General features: G+C 41.8%; 1 protein-coding gene across 3 annotated transcripts in view; it reads right to left on the bottom strand.

The window, feature by feature from the left end:
- The window catches only part of LOC119160735 (chorion peroxidase), a 1,158,638-nt gene that overhangs the window by 991,064 nt on the left and 148,688 nt on the right, over positions 1-18,886 (bottom strand). For 2 of the 3 annotated variants that reach the window (XM_037412942.2, XM_037412943.2), the window contains exons 4-5: positions 14,708-14,854; positions 13,183-13,309 (exon numbers count right to left, since the gene is read on the bottom strand). The exons of the other annotated variant lie outside the window; for it this stretch is intronic. In XM_037412942.2, the coding sequence (XP_037268839.1) occupies positions 13,183-13,309; positions 14,708-14,854 (274 nt within the window). The remainder of the gene's footprint in view (positions 1-13,182; positions 13,310-14,707; positions 14,855-18,886) is intronic. 3 annotated transcript variants of the gene reach the window in all.

Genomic DNA, 18,886 nt, shown 5'->3' on the forward strand with positions numbered 1-18,886 from the left:
TGGGTGGGTACTACAGTGACATTAGAATTATTTGACATCTCACCATAATTCGCAGAACCAATTTAAGAAAACCACGTCAGAATTTATCGCAAACTAAGCTCTGCTACACATTTGTAGCAGCTAAATTTGTTAATTAAGTTCGCGGAGCTTTACAGTCACCAAAATTGGCCAGGAATTGTTACGCCAAAAACAAGCATAAACATGCGTGCGAGCAGCGAGCTTTAATGTTGAAACGTATGTTAATATGTAACGCGGAGTTTCAATAATTTATCGGCAGTTGCGCTAACACTGCACACAGCGCGCGAGGATGCAGGACAACAGGTTAGCCCAGACACAGCCCCACAACAACATCGTCGTCTTTATTCCGCCTATGTCATTCCAGCGCCCATGCCTGAGGTACCTTTCTATACCCATGACAATATCTATGCTCAAAAACGTATTTTACATGACAAAGTTAATCCGATCAAAATAAAAAGTAATTAGTAATTTGCATTTTCTTCAATTTTTTTCATTGCGACTCCAAGATCATGATATGCCGCTTTGCTAAGTGCTCCTGTTCATCACTTGAAATTTGATCTGCTGAGAAATGTGGCTGTTCTGTTGTTTTACACCTCAAGTAAATATAGTTTTTGGTTTTGCAAAATATTGTGATCACTCTGGACAGACTTCTGTGAGCAGCGATAAAAAAAGGGGCTCCCAGTTTGAATAACCTTTTGTGGATACCAATGCGTTCAAATTATTGAAAGATATTCCCCATAGAAATACACAGGGCTGTGCTGTGACTAGAATGTCATTTATAAATACCCATACCTTTTAAATAATTGAGCTTGAATAACGAGCTTTTATTGTAATGATGTTTGTTTTAATTGAAAGACCTGGCACACGGCAAGAAATTTTAAAGGTATTTTATTTTTTACAGAACAAGGATTGAGTGCACTCAGAAGGTATAACCAGAGTTGTGCGTGTATAAACAGAGTTGTACGTGTTGATGATTTCAATGTGTATGAACAGTGATTTTTATATTGCAGTTAACTATGTAGCCAAGAGTGCCAATTTTTTAACACACCAATTTTAACAACCATTTAAAGCAGAGAGTTAGGAGGTAGTCAAGAAATAAAATGTGAATTCAGCTTCTACCTTTGTATATTGTTTGTGCAGTATCGTTGATGACTATGCATTATTGGTACAAAGAAATCTATTCAATTATTTACCTGTGAATGCAAAGCATAGTAAGTTTATGAAGGTCATTTAAAATTTAAAGCCTGCTTGGTTCTAAAAAATAAATATTCTTTAGACAAAGTTTTATTGGTCGGCTTCGTTTAGCAAAAAGCTACTTCACTTTTTTACAGAATCCTTGTGAACTACTAAGGACTTTCTGTACTGCCGCAGTAGTTTTTTAGTCCTTCTGCATAAAATATCGCTACCTGGATATTGAGACCGTTGTGAATGGTGATCCTTAATTTCTCATTGTCTTCGAAGTGTTGTACCCTGAGCCACTGTTTCAAGTGAAATAAGAGGAAATAGTAACATGATGCTGAGTGAGGACAGTAGGGCGGGATATCAGCATTCACTACCAAAAATCTTGGATCTCCCCATTAGTTCTGACTGCGGAGCAAGGATGCGCGTTGTCATGAAGGGCGATAATTCCGGATGAGAATATGCGACGTCTTCAATGTTCGTCGTACTTTTTACCTTGGTGAGCGTTTCACAGTATACGTTACCTGTAACTGTGGCCCACAGTTGGAGCGGTGGGTCATAGTAAAATCACACTAAAAATGCTCTTTTTGACTTGAAAACGGTAGCCATTATTTTCTCTCTCAAGTAAGCTAATAGTTTGATTTGGGATTCTTTTTTTTTAAAAGGAGTGGTTGCACCACTACATTCATTGTCTTGTTTCTGAAGTCGAATACACTATCAAGCGTCGTCACTAGTACAAAACTGTGCGAGAACAAATCATCTCTGTCTTATTGGTAGCAGTCCAAAAACGCTCGTCTACTTGACATATCCTTCGGTGTTTGAGTTGGTCGGTAAGCATTTTTGGAACCAAGCTTGAAGAAACTTCGCGATATCGGGGCATATAAGCTATAATTGTGCAAATTGCAGTGAGGCCAACAAGGGGAACTTTGTTTTACAGACATCTAACTGTTAATCGACTATCCAATGGCAATATCCAGTCCACTTGAACGGTTTATATGGTCTGGATGCTTGGATTGGCGCTCGAGTTTTTGCCGTAGACAATTTTGCAGCCGTTTCAGAAGTCTCCACACCATGCTCAGACACTTGTTTCACATCTGACGGTTAGTCCATATACTAGGCACAACTTCCTGTAAATAGGAAAAGCCAGTGATTCGTTCACATGCGAAAATGTGCAAACAAGGTGCACCTCACAACAGACAGGGGCAACAATGTTCGCCTACGTTGTCGTCTGTGGTCTCCAACAACCGGATGGCTACTGACCATAACTATTCACTCTGATGCGCTAAATATAAAAGATTAGGCACATACCTTATCAATAACCAAACCGCAATAACCCAGGTTCGTATCCTGGTCATGGTACCAATATTGAGACGATCGAGACCAGGGACTGCATTCGTTCGAAGCAGTGCATGGTTTCGATCGTCCTAATAGTGTTTTGTTGATTTCCTTTTCAGCTTTGATGTATGCTTTGGCGTTGTCCGAGTAGATAACAGCTGAAATTCGCCGTCAAGCTGTAAATCGTCGGAATGCTTGAAGAAAACTTGATGACAAATCGTTGGTAACCTCCAAGTGTAGTCCTCTCATTACCGCGCAGGTGAATCTCACTACATATTGCTTCCCAATCTGGTACTTGTCCTTTGCGTAAAGAGGTCCAGTGAAGCCAACTACTGTAAGTTTGAATGGCTCTGCTTCGGTGACTCTGTCTGCCGGGAGTCGAGTTATGTTTTGAGTCGCTGGTCTGGAGTTATGCCTCTTGCAGACTACACATCTGTTCAGAACTCTTTTCGCTGCTTGTCCAGCCTGCAATATCCAGAAATTAGTTCGAAATTGCGCTAGCATTACTTGAATTCCTTTGTGTAATACCACTTTATGCACGTGACGTATTAGCATGTTCCGTGAAATGCCCGTCATTTGGAATTACTACAACGTGCTTGTTGAATTCTCGGCTGCCCATCATCAAGGTAGACTTCATGTCCATTATTTAATGATTGAGTGTTTGCACAGGCCCTTTGTTTGTCTCAGTGATATTTGAGTCTGTCTTATCCAATATATCTCTGCATTTATTACCTCTTTTCCTGTCAACGGCCCTTTGTGATTTTTCCTTCCTGTGTTGTCTATGAACCTGAACACCCATGCTGTCACTCTTACAAGCCGTCTGTATGCTGAATACCTTTCGATTTCTAAGATTAGCTCAATCACGGATCTTCCCATGCATTGGGGGCATTGTGTTTTATGCTGGTTTTCCACGTCTGTATTCGTGCCAATTATGCTTGCGGAGTTCTTTTCCAGTGATGTTATCCATTCCTAACCGCTCCACCATAACTTTGATGTTATCGATGCCTTTGCGCTTATTCCTCGTGTAAGTAGGTCAGCAGGGTTGTCATCACTTTGAACGAATGAACAGCTTGCTTGAAGTGTTTTTCCCCGATTTCTGCTATTCTGTTGGCAACAAACAAATCCCGTTTGCTCGTTCCCTTGATCCAGTGAAGAACAATCATCGAGGCTGTCCAGCAGTGTATTTCCTGAAATCTTTTGTTGAAGCGACCTTTGATGTAGTCGCATAATCTTGATGTGACTACACTGCTGCCATCAGTTCAAGTCGCGCCAATGTCAACTCTTTAATTGGAGCTTCGCGGCTTTTTGCTGTTACCAGCCTTAATTCTTGCTTCCATTGCAGTATATTGCTGTCAAGTATGCTGCCGCTCCGTATGCTCATGGGCTCGCGTTGGCAAATACACGCAGCCTGTGTGCTTGTACTGGTTGATTCATGCTTGCGTAGCATCGGGTGATTTCTAGAACTCGAAAGTCTTCTGCTTCTGACGTAAGGTTCTTTCATTTATTGCATTCATCGTTAGCGAGCTGGTCGTCCCACATGATGTTCCTTTTTCACAGTATCTGCAGTCCTAATTTCGCGCGTACTGTGAACGGCGTTAAGAAACCTAGCGGGTCAAATATCTTCGCTGTGGCTTGTAACACGGCCCTTTTTGTCAAGTACGTTGTATCTGTTAATAGAGGATGCCTGTAAGTGTTTTTGAAACACCCACAGGCATTCTCTATACCATGGGTCAGCTGATGAACAATGGGGGAGTAAAAGCAAGAGTAGCTGATTCTGTGAACTTGTCATCTGTGAAAATTTTCTCAACAATGTTCACTTGCTGAAATGCATGTCTCAGGCTAAGGTTTTCTTTATTTCGCAACTGTTACTCAATCGGAATATCTGTCACCGCTAACTTTTTACCTCCGAATTTAGAAGCGTAAACTAAGTTTCTTTTTCCACATTATCCCGTAAATGGTCTTTTTCTTTAATGCTCATGCTCACCAGAACTAGAACTTGATCTATAGTTTGTCGGAATTAGTCGTAGAAAGATCGGACGCACCGGCATAAAAAAAAAGGTATAAACACTTTATCGAGAACAATGTTATATGGTAAGGATACGGTAGCACTACACCGTGGGATCATTTTTTATTCAACGCGGTGTGGTTCTCACTGTTGTGTCGCCACAATATGCATTGCGGCTCCGGCTAATCTTACGGACCCTGCACTCTTTGAGGGCATGTTTGGTGAGAAATACAGTGAGCAGCACGGTACCAAGTACTGTGCAGGGGCCACCCAGCGTAAATATTGTTTTCTGACTCTACGAGTCAAGAAAAAAATTGCTGAATTTCAGCAGGTAATTTTATTAAACAGATTTAGATTGTTTTTTGTAACTATTCTTCAGCTCTTTGAGTGACACTGTTACTTGTTTACATGGATACTGCTAGATTTACGATGGTCAATAGACAATGTAAGCTGACTTTCTTGGCGTGTTTTTGCCAGTTTAGGTTAATAGGCCACCTGGCAAGGTAGCTCAAATATTTAAAGTAACGTTAGGCTGCCGTACGCGTGAATACTACCCCGCAACAGCAGCAAATAAACGCCCATAAACCTTCGGGCGTGTACCACAACCTCCCGCACCCGCCACCAAAGCAGCTGCCATTACGCCCCAGCGCAATGATGAATATAGTATTAGCACCGCAACCTCTAAGTCGCATAAGTTAGTTCAAAACGCCACCGCTACCCTTATTTTTGTTGCTTCGTGACGGGTGCAGTTTACCCTCTTTAAATGGTAGTATGTAAGTGTTCTGTGGCTTTGCACTGCGTATACTGCTAATGCGTTCGTTTCGCAAAAGTATCGCATCTCAAGCGAGCCTGTGGCCTTGACTGCCAAGCTGGATGATATACACGCTGCGTGGTCGGTGCCGTCAGAAAACCGAACGGTAAGTAATTGTTATGTGTGATGTTTGCTTGTCCGCACTGTCGCTTCGGCACTTCTGGATGTGGTTTCTCACATTGACTTGTGGTGAAAGTAGAATGAAAAGCGATGAAAAGCAAAATGAGTAAGAGAGGACATTAGAGGCAAGTATGCACGGTGCGAGGTGCTTGTGCAGATGTGAAGGCTACTGTCACGTACACTGGATAAAAAATATTTTAACGGCCGTGCTACTGTGAAGGCAGTAGCAGTATGCTTCAAACGGTCATCGACGTGGCATGTGGCTAACAGGCAGGCTTCAAGTACAGCTTTACAGACTTGCCCCCGAATTCGGAAATGTTACTTGGCTTGCGCCTTCGACTTGACTTGAGTAAGTCGGCGTGAAACAAGCAGTGGACTTCAAAATGCCCAAGTTAGCCTTCGCGCTTCGTAGTTGCTGAGGCTATCTTGCTTGGTCAAGCCAAGAGTGAGCTTCAAAGCAGAAACACGCTACTCACCTGCTAACGAGGTTAATGAGGAAGTTTTTCACGTAAAGCACGTGTTACAGAAAAAAGACTGTACGTTTTAAAATAACTATAAAAACAAATTGCCAGAAGCATATCTTTGGCATTTTACAGCTGCCGCCCTAGCGACGTGCAGTGTTGCTTCTGTAAAGCGCTTGTTGCCCGCTGGTTTTAGTGGCGACCCAAATGCGGCGCGTTTCTTCACGCTCTCTTGTTTGGAGGTGAAACAAGCATCGCGTTGGCTTCTTGCGTCATTTTTTTTTCTTTTCAATCGAACCCCACGGCGTGTATTTGTGCTGACCTGGCTTACGAGGTAACACAATTTTCAAGGTATTCGCCACTCTGGTCATCTGTGAACATGCTTGCAGCGGGATAGGTCGCAGTTATATATGAAAAATGAATAACAACAAGTTCTGGGAACACAATTATTCGTATCCTTTTGTTGAACTTGTTAAACAAGAGAAAAAGCGGGGGTCAGGACTTTTCTTTCAGCAGAATTTAGTCTTGCGGGGTGCAGCAATGTCTCACTGCATGATGGTGAAGGGAGAGGCACATGATCAGGAAACCCGTGATAGGGGCACCTCTTTTTTTGTGTGTAGAATTTTTTGTGGCGCTGTGCTGCAAGCGGTGCCTTTCTGAGCGCGAAACAGTGCCCTAGACGGGATGAAAGGATAGATGAGGCACACAGACACAGCTTCGAGTCAATTTTATACCGAAAAAGACGGAAATTGTCGACGTGTTTTAGAAAAACAGAAATAGCCTTTGCTGTTACGGAACTCTTCGGTGTCGTCACCATCAGGGCTATTAACACGCACGTGTGTGTAGTCGACGCAACCTGTAACGCCAGGGAACTCAGCCACGTCCTAAAAGTCCCGCATAACTATACAAAGTGCCGCCAGCTGCTAAAAGCGCACCAGCATCTTGTACATGTGCTTTGCGATGAGTAGCGTAACTTTTCTGACTGCGTGGCACATTGTCGACTTCGGGATGTAGACGAGATTCCCGGTGACTGTTTGCAATGTGCCAGCGCCGTACAACTTGACAGCCATGAGTAGCTGTCTTCTGCCGTCCCCACTTTCGCGGAGCGGCAACATAGGCAGCAGCTGCCGCACAGTGTTCCTCGTAAATCTGTACCAAGCGTAGAATGGTTGGTCGTCACACAAATTCATCGGATTTCCTCAGTCATGTGAAGCGGGTCGAGGAATCTTCGGCAGGCAGTGCACCTCAGAAAATGCTATGCTTGTGGCGAGCCAAGCAAACTCAAAAGCGGCCATCCTCCGCGCGACGTTCATTCGAGAGGTGGCCATGTTGGAATAATGCATGAAGCCGCTTTCAAGCTGGCCCCGCAGCTGACTTCAAACTTGTCCTTACTTCGACCGAGCCAAGCCGCCTTGGAATCGTTCGCAAGTTCAAGAACGATTTATGGCGACCGGCAAGACTCTCTTGAGTCAAGAACGAGTCAGGTACGAGTCAAGTAACATTTCTGCATTCGGGGGCATTGACAGGAGGAAGTACAGCACCAATAAAAATAGTTATGTTATGCTTTGGTATTTGCAGATAGATATGAATACAAACTAACGAATCATATCTCTCCGCATTGGTTTGCCTCATATGGTAAACATTTTTTTTGTATTATGTAGCTCCAGATTTTATTAAGCTGCTTGGCAGAGTGTGCGGTACGTTTTGAGGATGAATGATCTTTATATAAAAGCTGATGTTTGATATGTGGGGTTTAACGTCCCAAAACCACCATAAAATTATAAGAGACAGCGTAGTGGAGGGCTCCCGAAATTTCGACCACCTGTGGTTCTTTTACGTGCACCCAAATTTGAGCACACGGGCCCACAACATTTTCGCCTCCAGCGGAAATGCAGCCGCCGCAGCCGGGATTCAAACCCACGACCTGCGGGTCTGCAGCCGAGTACCTTAGCCACTACACCACCATGGCGGGGCCTTTATATGAAAGCAGCTTTTATAAAACAATGATGAACAACGCATAGCATTCATGACCTATTGTTCTTCTGGTTTGCGATAAGATATGGCTTGGGGTGAGACATCAACTAGCTAACCTGTACTGCTTTTTTTTCTTTGCCATGGCTATTCACATATCACAAGAGCAATCGTGTACTCCATGTTTTGCTGAATAAATGCAAAACTCATACAATCTTAGCAAGCAACATTTCAATTTATCATTTATTAAGTGTTTTTCAAAGAAATATGTAGTAAAATATTCGAGCCATGGTTTTCAATGAAACGTTGAATATCATGAATTATCAAAATTTCAGTGACTTCTTTGTTTTATATCCTTTTCAGTAAGACTCTTGGCGAAGCAGCAATACCTATGGGCTCACCTGTTTTGTTACATAACGTAATACTATGGCAACAACTGCCAGTGCATGAGAGCACCCTTTATTCAAGATATTATACACCTCCTCTCATTTGGGCACACACTGCGACTAGCACAGTTATTGCACTAAAAAGAATAACTGGATTGAAAAAAAAAACGACTGCTTGCGCGGCGCAACCATTCACTGACCACCTCGTATATATAGGCACTAGATCTTGATCTCCAAGATTGTACCGGTGGCAGCTTTCTCCTGTGCGTTCTGGACAAAAACATTCTCACTGTAACCTTTAACTAAAAGTGGACTGCAGGTCTCTGTGTTGAATAGAGACAGAAGACAGAGCCTTTTGTTTTATCGCAGGCAAAAATGAGGCAGCAAATATCGCTGCCCATTATCTGCAATTGGAAAGTTCCATTAAGAAACTCCAGTCTATCACTGAACGCTTTCAGTCTCCCTTTCTTTCTGCCCGACGCCGCAATCAGCACCCGTGTCAACGCTGCCATCAGTGTTTTTATTAGCGGGCGCTGCTTCGCACCTGGACATGGTTCCCATTAGTAGAAGGTGGTGCAATTTTTGTTTTTTGAATCAAGTGTCGACTTTCGTAACGTAAAGCATTGTAGTTTGATTTTAGGTGGTAATCTTAACACAAAAGCATTGCACGTAAATAGCCGCAGACAGTTATTTCTTCTCTTGTAGATAAAATATTTTTTACAATCTTACATAGGCTTCATAAATATTCACAAATACGTCAGTCACTCTCATACACCAGTTCATAACTCACTTAGAACGAGGGTTTCTAGACTTTTGTGCCGTTATTAGTGACATCAGGGATCACTTTCACACATTTATTCCTACAAGTCACGTGACCAGCCCACGACAACCACTTTTTTATAAATGTATCAAAGTCCAAACACTCTGATCCACAGGCCGCGGGATGAAATCACGGTTGCGGTGGCTGCATTTCTGATGGAGGCGGAAATGTTGTGGGCCCGTGTACTCAAACTTGGGTTTAGGTTAAAAAACCCCCGGTGGTCGAAATTTCCAGAGCTCTCCACTACGGCGTCTCTCATAATCATATGGTGGTTTTGGAACGCTAAACCCCACTTATCATCATGCCCAAACACTAAGTTCTCACGTAAGAGCTACTACATCCTGATGTTATAAGTGCTTTAAGAATGAAATCCTGTTACAGTATACATTGTGTTTCTGGATGTATTTTTAAGATCCTAGCATTCTTTATTCTCCTAAAAACAGTTAGGCACTCAAAATTGCAGGAAACCTTAGATATCAATGTATTTACTAGACCAAATAAAAAGGCGAAATTTTACATCAGACACCAATGGAAACTAGATAGTTTGTTGAATCATTTAAGGAATTTAGATACGTTGTGACAAAGAAGATACGAAGGGTTAAAAATGAATATCGACTACACTGATCGAATATGACTTCGGTATGCTCTTATAACACTTGAATGTCTTCAAATACAATGCTGAAAATGTTACCAGTGCAAACAACTAAGATTTTGCCTAATGGCGTACAGCCACCGGGTCGTGATTTGGCGAACCTAATAAATAACATTTTCTTTCAGTCATTATTTCTATAGTTATTCAGCTGTTGTGTATATATTGTTTACACTGGTCACACAACATTCCTTCGACCAGTATGCGACAATGAAGTTGTCTGGTCTTCTATAAATCCAACTACAACGAGTGATATATCTAATCGACACTCTCGCATCATTTCTGGGCCACGCATTTAGCCACAGTTGTTCCTTTGAAATGTATTCACGTGACATGCAAGTCACCAAAGTGAAAGCGGTACCTAAAAAACATGGCTGATCTATCTGTCTCAGGAATCGCTATAACCCGATAATGTAACGTGCCTTCACAGAGGTAGTTGAGCATTTATTATGCATTGTTTTGACTCAAGGACGAAAAACTTAATCTGACAGCGACAAATCGTAACGTCACACGAAGAACGGAAAGCAACTCAAAGTTTGCAGCGCGCACTTCAATTAGAAATGACACAAGAAATGAGCACTAAGAGGGTGGAGAGTACAACGGTTACAACTGGGGACTTAACTGTTTTCAGCACGGAAGACCTATCCTTTATTTTTTTTCTACTGAAACACGTGAGCCCCCCGTGTCAAATTTTGAATGGCATGTTCTTAAAGCCTACAGCAATCCGACAGAGATCATGATACTTCGTTTGGGCTTCAATGCGACATGTTACGCTTACTTCATTTCGTTTGTCGTCGTCCTCAAGGTGTGCTTGACGGTGGACCCAAGATGTACTAATGTATATATAAGTATATGCTGTTTTTATTATGTTGATTGCGCAAGAGAGAATGTTGCATGATAGATAGTGAAGCGTTGTTCTTGCACAAAAAGTTACCAATGGACCTTTACTGCATCATGATCGCCTCAGGTAACCGCCTCGAATCTTTTGAACTAAAATTGCCGTTTTTTTGTTTCTTGCAAAAAAAGTCAATGTCTGCAAATTCTTCCACCTTTTTTTCAGTAAAACTAAATTTCGAGCCGGAAATGGAGGTCTTTCTATGAAAAAGTCAATGCGAGCTGCTCGAATACAAAGAAAGACGCACGAAACGAACGCACAAGTGCAGGACGAGCGTGAACAACTGTGACAAGTGGTTAAAAGCGCGTGCCTTTCGTAAAAGCGGTTGCTGCCGCGAGCGAGCTTCGTGTACTTCTTAACCAGAAACTTCAAAGAAAAGTTGCGGTTGAAGCACAATATCTATGAAGCACCCCAACCAGGAGATACGCGCACGTACGCATGAGCGGCCACACCCTGTTGAGGCACTCGGGCATCGCAACGAGGGAGGCAACGATCTCTGGAGCGTACCCTCTACGCCACCGCACACCATCTCACTAGTGCCGAGGTGAGAGGAGCGCCAAGCGTGTCTATAAATTGCTCGCCGTTAGCAAGCTGAAGAGCGCACGCTTTGTGAGCGAGGGGTTCCGTACCGCTTACTGCGGAGCCAGTGGTCGAAGGTTTGACACCCGGCGACGATGCTTTTCTTGTAGTAGCCTTATTTGTAATCCTTTCTTTTTTTCTTTTAAAACTTCATTTCCTTCATGCAATAATGTGAAATGAGTTGTGGTGGGCCCCAGCATAAAACAATTTCGTGGTAAAAGGTGGCATAAATATTTAATGAACAATTGAGCAAGTACAGCGCTTGTCATTTTTTGCACATTTCCATAATGTGGTACATAGAGCGGAATATGGTTTTCGTAAAAGAACGTTCACTGATCTTGCGGCACTTACACAAAAGATCATATTAGAGAAATTAGTACGAAACAGTATTTCGCATATGCTTACCTTCTTCAAGGGCAATCAACCTTTCTAACTACAGCATTTTTGTTAGGAAAGTTGGAATCCTATGGCATCAGGGACAAGCACACTGTTTGATATTCTCATATTTTTCAGCAGAAAAAGCAGTCTTTGGGTATAAGGGAAAAAAATCAGACGAATGAACGCTCATATCGGGCGTTCTTCAGAGAAGTATCCTTGGACCAATGAAATTTGTGCTTTATGTCAACAAAAATCCGATAAGACATCATAGAGCTAAATGTATTTTATATGCAGCTAACACCAGTTTGTTTTTCCACAAAATTCATTAATGAACTCAGGTAATAGTTATAGGTATCAAAGCGCGGTTCAAAATATTTTACTCGACTACTGAAAACTGCTTAGTTATCAACATGCTCAAAAACAAGGCAACAAGGAACACGTATTACCACTCTCGAACCTGTTATGATAAATAATGCAGAAGTTAAGATTGTAACTTGAAAAAATACGATGGACGTATATTTAACGAACACGTCTTGTGGGATGACGTGGTTTTCATATTTATAACTTTTTCAAAAGCTATTGATCCGATGCTGGGCGGGTTTCTCGAATGAACTACATGTATGAAGACGGTTCTTTTAGATTGCTGTTTTTCACGAATACTTCATTATCAATTCCTGAATTCGGGCACTACAACAATCAACAACGCGTACATGCTCACTGTATTACAAACATGCGCTGTTCGATTTCATTTCTCACACACAACCATGATGTTTTAAGAAAACATACCATTATCCTGGGTTATTCTACTCTCACACACAACGTATGCTGCAATCGCAAATTTAGCGTAAAAGAACAAACAACACTAATCTACAAACTCTCACAGGAGAACACCCTACCTCAGTAAAGTACTAAACACGCAAACGAGAAGAGTGGCAAATCAACAAAATATTGCCCTAATTATAGTAAACACGCACCGTTGTTGCCGCCGCTAATATATTTTAATACAATTAGCGAACGACAGCTTCTTAACACTACACAAATTTCACTAAATAACGACTACATAGAGTGATCATGACCACCCTCATGCCCTAAAAACGCAGTCGTTTTGTTTTTGTTAGCAAAAGTTAAACTTCGGAAAGTGGTTCCTTACGTGGTATATGCACGTAAGCTCCTTCTTCGTAAATGCGTGAAACGGGTTATGTACATTTTCGGTGATTTTTGCTACCACTGTTTTGTGGGTGTAAGTTTCTGTGTGACCAGGACACCCGCAAGTGGATTGATTAACTTTTTTCTCCTAGTTTATTGCAAATTCTTTAGTTGTTGTCAGAAACCTAATTGAAACGAAATATCTTGTTCTTCAGTACTATCTTCACTTTCTTTACGCTCGTTTTCTCGGTGGAATAATTTTGTGGTTAAAACGTATTCATTTGAAAAGCACACACTGACGAACTAGTGACTGCGTGGTATTGAAAGGCATGTTACATAAATTGTATCATATTTAGGCACTGTCACATATATAGTACTGTTACACAAAAGTTAGGTTGATTTACGAGTCTGCCCAATCAGGTAACGTACCGTCGAGCCAGTTCCCGCGTTGCTTCGAGGCCAATGAGACCGTCCCTACCAAGGGCCTGAACGATGAGCTTGAAGCCGAAAAAGGCAGACTGCTGAGCGGCGGTGGATTTCCGCTTTGCAAATATACCTGTGCGAACCAAATGTCGTTATTCAAGGCAACCCTGAACGCTACTTGAAACAAGAAAGCTTTAGCATATCTTGAAGCATATAGAGTAATCATACGTTTTATAGCACATATTCAGAATTATCTGGTGACTAATGGGGCAAATCACAGCGCAATCATTGAAAAGATAGAGCGAAAGCACATGCCTTGCTCCAGCGTCTGTATCTTATTACAGCTCTGAAAATGTGGCAGTTTTGCTCTTGTTCTGCTAAAGCATTAAGCGTGTCGAAAGCTAAAGAAAATGTCTCGGGTTCTTGAGAGTTGTTTCGCTAAGCGTCTCCGCTCAGAGAAGTTAGGAAGGCTTTATATTTTTTGTCGTGTCCGTTTATAATTTATGTCGCAATCCTAATATTAGGCCGAATGCCGACTAAAAATATTAAAAAGATGTGCGCTGCTAAAAAGTGGAAAGATATGAGAGTACTTAGTGTCAATATCACAATATATTATTTTGGTAATATTATGGGAACAAAAAGTGCTGTCATCTTCGCCGAGATTACTGCTAACATTGATTTGATTGATATGTGGGGTTTAACGTCCCAAAACCACTATATGATTATGAGAGACGCCGTAGTGGAGGGCTCCGGAAATTCAGACCACCTGGGGTTCTTTAACGTGCACCCAAATCTGAGCACACGGGCCTACAACATTTCCGCCTCCATCGGAAATGCAGCTGCCGCAGCCGGGATTTGAACCCGCGCCCTGCGGGTCAGCAGCCGAGTACCTTAGCCACTAGACCACCGCGGCGGGGCTACTGCTAACATTACCGGTCGTGCAATCCTAAACGAAAAAATCCCTAATGTGAATATTGCATACTAGAGAAAGATGAAGCTAAATGGAATTACCTATCGTCTAGTGATTTAATCGGCGTGTGTTCGTTATCGCGTATGTGGGAGCTTCCTAGAGTATATCACTATCAACAATTCTAGAGCAGAGTGCAAGGCTTTAGGGGCCCAGTGGTATTCAACAAAAAAGCCAGCGCACTCATAAGATTCGGGCTCATATCCCTTGTTTTCCAAAGCCCCTTTACCAGTGCTGACAGACTCGGAAGATTAGTAGACTGGACCGTTATAAATTCTTGCTCAATGAAGCATGTGCCTTAGGCAATTGAGCAATATGACCTTCTCGCAAATCAGGTATTTTCGTCCCCTCCTGAGGTTTCTTCATTTAAGCTTAACAATTCATTTGTCTCGATAGGTTATACGCTTCAACTCCGTACAGAAATTATAATGCTCGTCTGCGAAGTTTTATTTTTAGTTGTCATGCACTGCTTCAGAACACTGGCAAAAAAATTTCATGTGAGGAAGATAGTGCAGTCGATGACCGGATGGACTCATAAGTCATTTGGAGGGCTGTCAAAATTACCATCATTGAGCAGAGATCTTTCCGCGTCGTCTATTCCACGAACAATGGTTAGACTTGCTCGTCCGGCAATATCCAGATCTTCCTGCGTAATTTCTGGCAACGACACCACTCTTCTTCCAGCCACACTAGCTGGTCGGCGGACCGGACCTGCGCAGGAATAAGTATTGTGCACACCTCCAGCAAATGCTAGTGATACCTTTTAGCGCAAACTCCTCCTATACACACGAATGATCCCTCTCTACATAAATGTTTTCACGATATTTATTGCATCTCTGAGAACAATACTAGTTTTGCAAGACACTTGCACAAGAAACAGCAAATCTGCGCGTGGTTATGTTCTGATATCATGAGCATAACGAAGAAGAAACAAAAAAATGATTTTATTGAAGCGCTGGTTAAGCACCTTCGTGATAAGGTAATTAAAAATTTCATAAACATTGAGTAGTGCTGAAGAGCACAATTTTTTAATTACCTTACATCAATTTTTTCTTTATGGAAACCAGGAGAAAGGCTAGCTGCTTCAAATTGAAAATTTCTGAGTTTCATCTTCGATAGGTCAGTCGGTAGTTTGTATCTTTGTCAGTAAAGCCTGAACAAGAGCCGTCATATAGTTCTGAACTCCAGTAGGTATATTCACGAACTATTCGTCAAAACGGAAATGAACTTCGCGCGGAAATAAAATACATTGAAGCCAGAAAACCCATTTGATGCTGTTTTCTACAGAAAAAGAACAAAACAGTTTTTCTTGCATAAACGTACATTATACTGCCCATTTTAATTGAAACCTGCATTTCTTTAAACTGCTTTATAAGCAATATCTATTCACATGAGCCTTGCGTAACGCCTAATTAGGAGCCTCAGAAAATTTCTTCGGTTGTGTTGAACAGTTTTGGCGCACTGCCAGTGCAACAAAGGCTAATACAGCAAAAATCCTGGTTTTTGCTCATAGTGTTTTTACTGCTACGCATTCCAACTTAACTCTAGGTGACAATATTACCTGTCATTGGCAACTGGAGATTGTTAGTTTTCTAATGCAATACAATTAACATCAATACAATGAATGCAATAAGCGTAGTGCGTCAGCAAACAATACCTAAAATGTGGAGCCGGTGCCCCCAGATTGGCACCGCCACCATTGGCCGCAAACAACAGACCTACTCGGTATTTTTGTTTAATGCGAAAGCTGTTGTCAGACAGCCAAGTTTACTCATTTTCATGGCGTCGTTGCCCTCAGCCGTTATCACAAGGAAAGCGACAAAATGTCCAGGACTTGGCTCGTTCACCCTGCTCGGCAGTCGAGTATTCCACCAAAAAGCAACACCGTGGCTTGAGTGTCCATAACAGAAAAATCGGCCAATCTCACCTACTTTGGCAACGATATTATGCGAATCATGCGGGTAGGTGACTGTGTACTATTTTTTATTAAGCAAAACGTTGCTGAGTGACACTAAAGATATCTACAAATTTACACACATATATACGTGGAGGAGTCAGTTGTGCTTTATACAGCCAGTTATTTACAGTTTCGTAACAATGCCAAATGCACCTTGTGTACTAGGAACCCCAGAGCCGGTAAGCTGATATGTACCGTGTGTTCTCAAGAGGATGGTAGCCCTGGACACTGCTACATCAATCAATTTCCGCGAAAAGCGCTTACTTACACTATCATCAGCTTGACTATGACAATTGCAGGGCAACGGCCTCTCTCATGATCCGCCAATAAACCCGGTCTTGTGCTTTCGACTGCCACGTCATACCTGCGAATCTTTTATTCTCATCGGCCCACCTAATTTTCTGTCTCCCCTTGATGCCTTTGCCTTCTCTGGACACTCAGTTAGTTACCCTTATGGACCACTGTTTATCCTGCCTACGAGCTACGTGCCATGCCCATGTCCATTTTTTCTTGATTTTGAGTGCGATATCCTTAATCCCAGTTTGTTCCCTGACCCATTTCACTCTTTTATTGTCTCTTAAGGTTACACTAATCATTTTTTTTCACCACTCGCAGCATCATTCTCAGTTTAAGCTAAACCTTCTTTGTAAGCCTGCAGGTTTCTGCTATAGGTAAGAACCAGCAAGACGCAGCTGTTATATGCCTTACACTAGAAGGTTTGTGGCAGATTACCATTCAAGATCTCAAAATGTTTGCCGAATGTTATCCACTCTATCCTCATTCTTCAAATTCTTCCACTCTCATAGTACGGCTCTATGGTTACTACCTGTAACATAATCTTATCTTTTTTTACAACTTCCAGCCTCTCTCTCCACCAGAAAACAATGAAGTGCTGTTTTTCGTCGAGACTGCTGCACATTAATTTAGTTCTGTGCACATTAATTTTTTTGATCTATTCTTTGGATTTTCGTGTCCAGTTCAGTATTGATGAGCTTTATTCGTCCCCTAAGTTAATCATCAAGGCAATGTCTTCAGTGAATCGCGGGTTACTTAGGCACTCTCTATTAACTTCAATGCCTAACTCTTCCCAATCTAGGGTCATCAAAACCTCCTGTACACGAGCTGAATAGCATTGGAGGGATCGTTTCTACCGGCCTTACATTCTTTGTTATTGGGATACTGTCGCTTTTTTCATGGAGAATTATGGTTGCTGTGGATTTACTGTAGATTTTGTCCAGTGTATTTATGTGGAGTTTGTCGACGCCCTGATTCTGTAGTCCCTGCAATGCTGCTTATGTCTCGCCTGAGTCAAACGCCTTCTCGTAATCTGTGAAAATTATGTATAAGAGTTGGTTTTGTTCTGCGCAGTTTTCTACTACGTGATTGATAGTATGAGTATGGTCTATTGTTAAGTAGCCTTTAAGAACTCTCGCTTCGTCCTTTGATTGGTTAAATTTTAATGTCTCCTTAATTTTATTAGCTATTACTTTTGTACATGAATTGTAGAGAACGGACCATAAGCTCATCAGCCTGTAATTTTTCAAGTCCTTCACGGCTCCTTTTTATGGATCAAAAATGGTGGTGCCACTCTTCCAAGATTCTGCTGTTTTTCCGATCAAGAGACACATTTTATATAATGCAGCATGTTTTTCTAACACAATTTCTCCGCCATCTTTTTTGGAAATCCGCTGTTACCTTATCATCACCAGCAGCTCTGCTTTTTTCATTCCTTGTACGGCTTTCCCTAACTTCCAATCGTTACTGGAAGCATGTCGAATTTCTCTGGGCGATTATTGCTTCTCATAATATCGTACTGTTTCCTACGCCTTCTGTACAGCTCTCTGTAGAGCTCCCCCGCCACTCAAATATCCAATTCATATTGGTTGCGAAATTTCTTTCCTTTCACTTTTGTGCATACATCCTACATTTTCCTTTGCACAAGTTTGCCTTCGCAGCTTATTGACTTCTGCCGCATTTTACAGCCTGCTCAAGTCTCTACATGTCATACCTTCTTCTGTAGGCAACCTTGCGCCTATTATTATCTTCGAAAGCTCGACTAGCTCTATATTGTTCGTTGCATTGGAGGCTTTCATGGTTTGTCGTCTCTTAAGGAATTTTTTTTTGTCTCCGGAAATAGTTTTCGAGTGTTCTATCTAGTGTCTGTACCTCTAAATTTAATTGCACACTCTTTAATTATACTAGCAAAAATATTCTTCATCGTGTCAACGCTAGCATTAGTTATCTCGTTTAGAGCTCCAAATCTATTCTGAAGCGAAACTCTGAAAGCCCTTTTTTCCATCTCACCACTACCTTAATAATGGGCTTCTTGCGTATTGGTTTATGCCTTTGCTTTTGGTAAATCTAGGTGAATACGAGCTCTTACCGTCCTATGGTAACTCAATCGACTTTTTGCAGCAACTTCTGCATATTGTACAATGCCTGGGTGTTAACCAAGCTGCAACTGACGTTAACCCAACACGATGGCTATATCATAGCAGTACATATATGCAATGTTTTTAAGACTGGATATCCAGCACAACAACCATGTTTGAGGTTTCAAAAACACGACGGCTTGTTTGGAAACCAGTTTCAAGAAAAAGTGTGGCTCTGTGGTAGGGTACTTGATTGCTATAAAAGAGTGGCTACTTGGGCTGGTTAATATTGCATTTTAAAAGAAATTTACTTTCCTTAAAGCGCAGGGAACGTTTGAGAAAGAAGATAGAGCAATGAGATTTTTGTGAGCATTGAGATTGAGAAGTGAGAAAGGCTGTCTTCACAACAAAAAA

Source organism: Rhipicephalus microplus, chromosome X (genome assembly GCF_043290135.1).
Source record: "Rhipicephalus microplus isolate Deutch F79 chromosome X, USDA_Rmic, whole genome shotgun sequence".
Taxonomy (NCBI): Eukaryota; Metazoa; Arthropoda; class Arachnida; order Ixodida; family Ixodidae; genus Rhipicephalus; species Rhipicephalus microplus.